Genomic DNA, 8972 nt, shown 5'->3' with positions numbered 1-8972 from the left:
AAATGGCAAGACCTTGTGCTGGATAGACTCTAGGCTTTTGACTTCCTACTGGTTTTGATGAAGCCCTTGTGGCTGGGTGTTGCTCACGCAGAACTTGGGATGCTATCCCTCCTTTTACCTGCTCCAGCTCTCTGTTTTGTAGCAGGGAGCGAAAGACAATCTTCTTTGCATCTCTGACTGGAAGTTCCACAGATGGTAGGTCTTCTCTTATCGAGGTGGACTGTGAGGAGGGCCCTATGTGGCACCAACTGCCTTCCCTAGATCGAATATTTAAACCAGTGGTTCTCACTGAGGATGATTCCTGCTCCCCTGCCCCCTTGGGGACCACTTGGCAATGCCCTGTGAAACTTCTGGTTGGCAAAACTTAGTGGGGAAGGGTGCTACTCCTGGCACCTAGTGGGGAAAGGTCAGGGATGCTCTAAACATCTGACATCTTTGCTTGTGATTCACACTGTTCTTAGTGATTCTGAATATTACTAGAGAAAATACGAATTGGTATAGAGTAGATGATTATAGCAAGGATCTGGTGTAACATCTTGTTTAAGTCGGAAATACCGATCCTGCCTCTCCAGGGATTCCCTCTCCTTTTTTTTTTTTTTTTTAAAGATTTTATTTATTTATTTGACAGAGAGAGACACAGCAAGAGAGGGAACACAAGTAGGGGGAGTGGGAGAGGGAGAAGCAGGCTTCCTGCGGAGCAGGGAGCCCGAAGCAGGGCTTGATCCCAGGACCCTGGGATCACGACCCGAGCCGAAGGCAGACGCCCAACCGACTGAGCCACCCAGGCGCCCCTCCCTCTCTCTTCTTTTTTTCCCTAATTTTTCTTCATTATTTCCTCTCTGTCTCTCATACTCACCCCCCTCCCATGTCCCGACTCCTTCCAAAGCTTGTAGGCTGCTTAGGCTGGGGCTGATTGCTCTGTGCCAGGAGAAGGGAAAGTCAGAGAGAGGACATACCCTCAAGTCTGGAAGCTGCATCTTTATTGAGGTTTACTGAGGACACTGTGACCTGGAGGAGGATTCTTGGGTCTGAGGGATGTGGCGGGGCCTCAGCAGAGACCAGAGGCAGCTCTGGAGTAAGTGGCACAGAGAGCCTGCTCAGGTCTGGTTCCAGATTTCCCCTTGGGCTGGCCCAGGCTCCGTCCAGGCTTAATTCTCCTTCAGGACCTCATTGATCCAGGGCCGGTAGTGGGAGATTCGGGTGAAGACAACAGGGGGCTTTGCATTCTCCTGTCCATAGGAGACAATACCCTGGGCCACCCCAGCACACAGAAGAGGGCCCCCTGAATCTCCCTGTGGGACAGAGAGAAAGAGGGTATATATAGAGAGAGTGAGCACAGAAGGTGAGCAGGGAAGTCATCCACTCCTGCCTGTGGGTCCCAGTTCTGAGTCACAGAGAGACCTCTGGTCAGACCCAGCAGCCCTGGCTTCTCATGGGGTTATATATCTCGGTATGCTGCCCCTTTCCCTTTCCTTCTTGCTACCCTATGTGCGCTGGGCAGCAGCCTGGGAGGGATGGTCAGAGACTGCATGGCGGGGAGAGGGGGATAGATCTGCAGAGGGGCAATTCCAGTTCCTTAGGCCTGTGATCTGAAACCCTGCTGCTGGCTGACAGTCTTCCCACCCCATCTCCTTCCAGGAGACGTTCTAGACCCCAAACAGTGATTTGTGGAAAAGAACCCATGTCGGAGGGTCACCTTAAATGCAGTTTTTGTCTTCCTGGGATTGCCAACACACAGCTGGAGGTTGTGGTCAAAAGCTAGGTAGTGTCTACAGGCCTGGGGATCCATGAGCCTCAGCTTCACCTCTTGCAGAGTGTCAGAGCCTGATCCATTCACTTGTCTTCTTCCCCAGCCAGCCACCCAGCACATTCTCCCGGGTGGGATGAAGTTGAACTGGGGTGGGAGGGGGAGTGTCCCCACGGCCAGGGTCAGGTTGGCTTTCTCCTTCAACTATGAAGGGCATGAAGTGCTGTCAGTACTAGAAAGGGGTGACGGGGTATCACCACTTTGGGTGGAAATTTCCCTTGGAGGAAATCAGGGGAGGACAGGGCAAACAGTTTCACATTAGAACTACACCCAGTGGGGTGACTTGGTGGGGTTGGAGTCCAGAGGCAGGTTGGGGAAATTTCAGGGCAATGGGGACCTGAAGGAGAAAACTAAGAGAACAGGAAGTGCAAAAGGGGGAAAAAGAAGTTATCACCTTCAGTAGCATGATGTCATGGAGAATAGTAAAGTCATTGTATTTTGGGTGAGGGAATTGTTTTATGACCTCAAGCTTCTGCCACGTGTCTTCTTTCTTTCGTATGTTATGGGCTCCGAGGGTGACCATTATGAACCTGTGGTGAGGGAGAAGGAAAGACAAGGAGCGACAGTGATGGTCTGTTTCTCCTGGGATGTGCCCACTCTGAGGAAAGGGAACTGGAGTCTATCACGGGGGTTACTGGACTCTCCCCACCTCCCTTTTCCTGGGCCACTTGTGGCATTTGGGGGGTTCAGGTTTCACTCAGGGAACAGGGACAATTTCCAGGACTCTTGGGAATTGCTGGGGACTGGGCCGGCCATGGAGGACCCACGGGACAGGGTTAGCTCTTACTAATTCAGGGAGCCCTATATGAGGGCCAGCCCTCCAGAGCAAGAGATACCAGAGGAAAGGGGGACGTGGTGGAGTCCCTGGTAGACCCTGTTCTCTGCCTCCCATGGAAAGGATGGGTGAAATCCCTGAGAACTAAAGGCCAGTGTTCTTGGAAAGGGCAGAGAGGAAGCAGCCTGGAAAACTGGGTGGGCCCCTGAAAGTCACATATATCATAGGTGGGGGTCGGGGAGAGGGGAGCTACTTTTAGAGGAAGTACACTTGGATAGGGCCTCCTTTTTCCTCTGTAGGGTTGCTGAGCTCACAGTGGTTGAAGATCAGGGCATCCATCAATTATGGGCCCAGTTTCCTTAAATTCAAGTCTTGCCTCTCCCAGGCCTGGGACCCCTCCTCAGGCCACCCAAGCGTGTGTCCCTGGCTGCTATGCTGGCTGCCTATCTCCTTTCCGGACATAAACCGGACCCTGTTGTGTCACCTTCCTGCACAGTGAGCAGCTGTCAGCACGAAGTTCCGTCTTATCAGGAAACCACCACAAGACATCAGATGGTTCTGGGGAGTGATGATTTCCAAGTGGGCCATGTAAGGGCGGGAGTGTGGCTTGCACTCTGTGCCCCCGATGATCTCCCCTGGAACAGAGAGCCCCCAGGGCCTGAACACGGAGAATGCGTAGGCTGGGCTGAAGTTGGGAATCTCATCCTCACCCTGTACTCCGCCCGTCTTCCCCCTCAGGAGGCTCTGGTATCTGGTCTCCCCACCCACAACCTCCCATATAAATTCTCATTCCTTCTTCCAGGTATAACAGCCAATCTGGCCGCAGATGCCATTCAGGCATTTTTCACCTCGGATTTCCACCGCTCCCACACCGCCCGTGCCTTAATGCTCCTCTGTGACCATGCAGGGCAGGCTCTCCGGGTTCCTGGCTTGACCTTCTCCACCGGTCGTGAGCAGCATCACAGAATGGCCACATTACACGGTAAAATGTAGCCCCGAAGCTCAGAGGGTGAAGAGAACATAGGACCTTCTACGCAGTATCTCACATTATAGCACGAGAAGATGCCCCTCTTCCTCCCACCTGTTCTGGGCTTTCCCTGCTCAATGGGGTTCCTTGTCCCCTGGGGAACTACCATAGGCTGCAGAGACGGGGTGGGCGTATCCCAAGTGGAACTTCACTCTGGACTCCTGCAGAGAGATCCTGAGACCTTGTTTAAGAGTCAGCTATATTCAGACTAAACTTTGTTTTGGGGCTGATCCTGTCGCTTCCAGAGGGAAGGACCGCAAGACTCACCAGCTTCAGCTCTGCAGCATAGGAGAAGGAGTAGCAGGGTGAGAGGCAGATGATGCATCTTCTCAGAGAGGCTGCCCCAGGCAGATGCTGCTGCTATTTTCCGGTCTTGGGTTTTTATAACGCCAGCAACGAGCGAAGGGCTGGGCTGGTCACCACGGGAACTGTGTGGTCATGGTTTCTTCTCCCATCCTCAGCCAGCAGTCTGAGCTTTCAACCGTGGTGGCTTATCTGGGGAGCGGGGGTGGAGGGACCCTGTCTTTCCCAGCTAGGGCAGTTTGTTAAAGCCTCTTCAGAAACATGGGTTGGGAGAGTCCTTATGCGGAGCATCCAGAAACATATGTACTTTTATGGCCCACAGCAGGAAATGTGTTTTGCAGAAGGACCCAATGCACATAGACGTGTGCGTGAATACATGAGCACAAACATGCACACGTGCAACTGAATCAGAAGTTTCAGGAAACAATATTTATCCTGCTCACGTGCAGTACTTTCAGTTTCTATTCCATTCCGTTCCACTCCATATTAAAATATGAACAGCACCCCACTTAAAGGATGATTACCTGCAGTCTGAAAACCATTGATCTGGATCTCTCGCTTCCTCTGAACCGAATGTTCATTGGCAGAAGATCCACGGAGAGTAGATGTGAGACGGGAACAGACCCTACGGTAGGACTTTACATACATTATCACAAGTGCAATTGGAATTGGAATTCGCATTTTTTGAGACAGCCTATGCATCATTTATTGTCCCAACTCTTAGATATATTTGCGTAACGTCCCTGTGAAGTAGGTATCACTAGCTCAGTTTTATGGATTGGCTTTTGAGGCTTATGGTTCAGAAATAGATTTTCCTGATTCCAAATCAAGGGCCCTCTCTGCTCTACCACTGCAGAGAAACAGAGAAATGGAGCTCCACTGATGGGGCTGTAGATGGAGTCCCATCCTGTAGCCCTTCCCCAGTCGGACCCAAAATGAGAGGAGTAAACAAAGGAAGCATTTCTAGTTTTCACTCATGTGTGAGAAGTTGAGAGGTAGGTAGTCCAGGGCTAAGGTGGTAGTTCCACGGCATCATTAAGGCTCAGGTTCACCAGCATTCAATTTTGTTTCACCTGTACTGGAGGAGGGCAGGAGAATGAAATAGGTACAGCTCTGGTCAGGGGCCAATTTCAGAAATAAAGAGGGCACTCTCTGTCCATATTTTCTTCCTTGCTCCGTCATGTGTGTATTTGCATATTTGAACCGATTTCCTTTTTCTCTGTCCTCTGCCTTCCTTCTGCTATTTTATATATAGGATGCTGTTGGTGGTGAACCTTCGCTTTAGTCCATGGTTTATAGGATATCAGTTTGGGGATCTGACTAAATTAGAGGCGGAATGGGTATTTACTTGGAGCTGAAGGCAGTTAAGTGCTGAGACTGGCTTATTTCATTTCTGGGGAGAGTCGAACCTCATTTTCCTTTGTACAAGAGATAGTGAGGATTACATTCAATGAGGGCACTTTCGTTTTAGGAAGGTTACTTATGGAGAAGTTCATGTTGGGCAGCCAAGTGATGGACTGTGGTGGGCATTTGCCATGTATGTGGTGGGTCCTTAGTGTCTTTTGAACACTTTTCCTATATTAGGGGAATTCCCAACCATAATTCTTGCTTTCCTAAGGTGGAATCTGTAAACTTCCTTTCTCAAATTCTCTTGCATCTAGGCCCCAATCTTGTGACTTAGACTCTGCCAATCAGATGGGTAGGTTTATAGTTTGATTTAGAAGGTGCAACCTGAGGGAGTAGGCACCATGTGGAATTACTTTTTCTAGTGAGAGTGAGTGGCCGAGGGGTCTGATTTTGGGGGAAAAATTAGTTATGGTTCAGATGTCTGCTGCTGCCTGTATATAGGGTCTGGGCCAAGCCCATGGGCTGTGAGGCCTTTGTTGAAGAATCCTGCGGGGTAGTTCAACATTGTTTCTGGCTACATGGCCTCCACATCTGATTTCACAGCATCTGAGGGAGATACTGACTCTGTATAAGGAAGAATTCACTAATAATCTGTTGTTACAACATGAATGTGCGAGGAGGGGAGTTAAGTGATTTCCCCATTGCTGAAAATAATAAACAGAGGTTGGACAGTCTTGTTTAAGATTCACAGTTGGTGGAAAGGAAAGGGTTGGGCCTGATATAAAAACACTGGCATTTAATGACGGCGGCGTTCCTTGGCCACGATGAGGCTGACCAAGGGATCATCCCTTCTCTGAGTTCCTGAGACATTTATCATCTGTGCCGTGGTTCACTTTGACATTCAAGGCATGCAGCCGGCTTGCAGTTTGACGGGAGGGCTTGAATCCTGCTTCTGCCACTTAATGATCTGTCCGACCTTAGCAGAGTCCCTTAAGTTCTCAGCCTTAGTATGACCTCTGTAAAATATTAAGAATGAGGTGAAACAGGGCTTTCGGAGAATTAAATAGAGTATTAAATGAAAAATGCCCCAGGGTTGGTCCTTAAGAAATATTGATTTTGTCTCTTTGTGTTATCTCTTGTGCTGCCATGTCAACATTTGATAGGTTAGTGGTGCCTATGTCCTCAGGGAGGCTGTTTATCTTTTCCTCTGAATCCGCCCTAAACATGCTACAGATGAAGCAGATGTACCAGACTCTAGTCATGTCTGCTTTGTACCAAGTCTTATTTTATTCTTTGAACTTTGAGCTGCCAGGCTGTTTCTTAACCTTGTGCTTTGAGTGATAGCTGTGGCTTTCTTGATTGAGCACGTGACTGAGTGGTTTTAACCGTTCAGTTGCCATGTAGGGATATAACTGCTGTCAACTTTCACGCCTGTTGAAGTCTCTTGTAAGAACTACTGTGGAGACGGACAGCTGATGGTCCCGGCTCGTGCCATCTTTTTTTTTTTTTTTTAAAGATTTTATTTATTTATTCATGAGAGACAGAGGAGGAGAGAGAGAGAGAGAGAAGCAGAGGGAGAAGCAGGCTCCCAAGGAGCAGGGAGCCCGACGCGGGACTCTATCCCAGGACCCTGGGATCATGACCTGAGCCGAAGGCAGACGCTTAACCATCTGAGCCAGCCAGGCGCCCTTTTATTCTTTTCTTAAAATTTTTTTTATTGTCATGTTAATCACCATACATATCATCATTAGTTTTTGATGTAGTGTTCCGTGATTCATTGTTTGTGCATAACACCCAGTGCTCCACGCAGAACGTGCCCTCTTTAATACCCATCACCAGGCTAACCCATCCCCCACCCCCTCCCCTCTAGAACCCTCAGTTTGTTTTTCAGAGTCCATCATCTCTCATGGTTCATCTCCCCCTCCGATTTCCCCCCTTCATTCTTTCCCTCCTGCTGTCTTCTTTTTTTTTTTCCTTAACATATATTGCATTATTTGTTTCAGAAGTACAGATCTGTGATTCAACAGTCTTGTACAATTCACAGTGCTCACCATAGCACATACCCTCCCCAATGTCTATCACCCAGCCCCCCATCCCTCCCACCCCACCCCCACTCTAGCAACCCTCAGTTCGTTTCCTGAGATTAAGAATTCCTCATATCAGTGAGGTCATATGATACATGTCTTTCTCTGATTGACTTATTTCACTCAGCATAACACCCTCCAGTTCCATCCACGTCGTTGCAAATGGCAAGATCTCATTCCTTTTGATGGCTGCATAATATTCCATTGTGTATATATACCACATCTTCTTTATCCATTCATCTGTCGATGGACATCTTGGCTCTTTCCACAGTTTGGCTATTGTGGACATTGCTGCTCTAAACATTGGGATGCACGTACCCCTTCGGATCCCTACATTTGTATCTTTGTGGTAAATACCCAGTAGTGCAATTGCTGGATCGTATGGTAGCTCTATTTTCAACTTTTTGAGGAACCTCCATACTGTTTTCCAGAGTGGCTGCACCAGCTTGCATTCCCACCAACAGTGTAGGAGGGTTCCCCTTTCTCCGCATCCCCGCCAACATCTGTCGTTTCCTGACTTGTTAATTTTAGCCATTCTGACTGGTGTGAGGTGGTATCTCATGGAGGTTTTGATTTGGATTTCCCTGATGCCGAGCGATATTGAGCACTTTTTCATGTGTCTGTTGGCCATTTGGATGTCTTCTTTGGACCCGGCTTGTGCCATCTTGCATCTGACTGACACAGCAGTGCCATGGAGCAGACACGTAGTGCATCCTTTACGGCATGGGCTGCATTTTCCTGAAGCAGGCTGGAGCTCTCTGTGCTTGCCTCCTTCTGTGGGTGATGTTCCCGAGTAACCAAGGTTTTCTTTCTTTTTTAAAATTTTTAAAAAAGTTTTTAAATTTAAATTTAATTAGCCAGCATATAGTACATTATTAGTTTCAGATGTAGAGTTCAGTAATTCATCAGTTGTGTATAACACCCAGTGCTCATCACATCACAGTTACCCCATTCCCCCACCCACCTCCCCAAACAAGGTTTTCTGAACTTCACTGCTACTAGCTTACATTCAGTATCTACAAAATAATTTGCAAGGATATAAGCTGATTTAGTCTAGTATACCCTGACCTCCATTCCTAACATGCTACTTCTTTTTTGAATGACTATGCTCAGCATGATTTTTTTCAGTGGACAGAGTATGATGAATGGAGAGGTCCTGGAAGATGACCCCAAGTTGTTTTTTTTTAATTTGATTTTATTATGTTATGTTAGTCACCATTCATTACATCATTAGTTTTTGAGGTAGTGTTCCATGATTCATTGTTTGCATATAACACCCAGTGCTCCATGCAGTACGTGCCCTCTTTAATACCCATCACTGGGCTAACCCATCCCCCCACCCCCCTCCCCTCTAAAACCCTCAGTTTGTTTCTCAGGGTCCATAGTCTCTCATGGTTTGTCTCCCCCTCTGATTTCCCCGCCTTCATTTTTCCCTTCCTGCTATCTTCTTTTTTTTTTTTTAAACATATAATATATTATTTGTTTCAGAGGTACAGGTCTGTGATTCAACAGTCTTACACAATTCACAGCGCTCACCATAGCACATACCCTCCCCAATGTCTATCACCCAGTCACCCCATCCCTCCCAACCCCCACCACTCCAGCAACCCTCAGTTTGTTTCCTGAGAT

General features: G+C 48.1%; 1 protein-coding gene across 2 annotated transcripts; it reads right to left on the bottom strand.

Annotated features, from left to right (window-relative positions):
* Positions 1–958: 958 nt before the first annotated feature.
* Positions 959–4024, bottom strand: LOC113909731 (chymase). Of its 2 annotated transcripts, XM_027571225.1 has the most exons (5): positions 3877–4024; positions 3067–3217; positions 2202–2337; positions 1697–1951; positions 959–1292 (listed from the first exon to the last, which is right to left on the bottom strand). In XM_027571225.1, the coding sequence occupies exons 1-5, from the start codon at positions 3932–3934 to the stop codon at positions 1149–1151; spliced, it is 744 nt and encodes a 247-aa protein (XP_027427026.1). In that variant the 5' UTR covers positions 3935–4024; the 3' UTR covers positions 959–1148. The 2 variants fall into 2 exon arrangements, with proteins under 2 accessions (XP_027427026.1, XP_027427028.1); XM_027571227.1 differs by lacking the exon at positions 3877–4024 and having other exon boundaries at positions 3071–3193.
* Positions 4025–8972: the final 4948 nt, after the last annotated feature.

This window comes from Zalophus californianus, chromosome 6 (genome assembly GCF_009762305.2).
Source record: "Zalophus californianus isolate mZalCal1 chromosome 6, mZalCal1.pri.v2, whole genome shotgun sequence".
Classification (NCBI taxonomy): domain Eukaryota; kingdom Metazoa; phylum Chordata; class Mammalia; order Carnivora; family Otariidae; genus Zalophus; species Zalophus californianus.
The sequence above is the reverse complement of the archived record's forward strand: the minus strand, read 5'-3'. Positions and strand labels throughout refer to the sequence as shown.

Bases quoted from the DNA above. Each gene is read 5' to 3' on its own strand.
- LOC113909731 (XM_027571225.1), bottom strand. From the start codon at position 3,934: ATGCATCATCTGCCTCTCACCCTGCTACTCCTTCTCCTATGCTGCAGA. The intron at 2,338-3,066 runs GTGACACAACAG...CCCTCACCACAG, and splicing joins GCTGCTCACTGTGCAGGAAG to GTTCATAATGGTCACCCTCG. The intron at 1,293-1,696 runs GTGACCCTCCGA...TCTGTCCCACAG, and splicing joins AGACAAAAACTGCATTTAAG to GGAGATTCAGGGGGCCCTCT.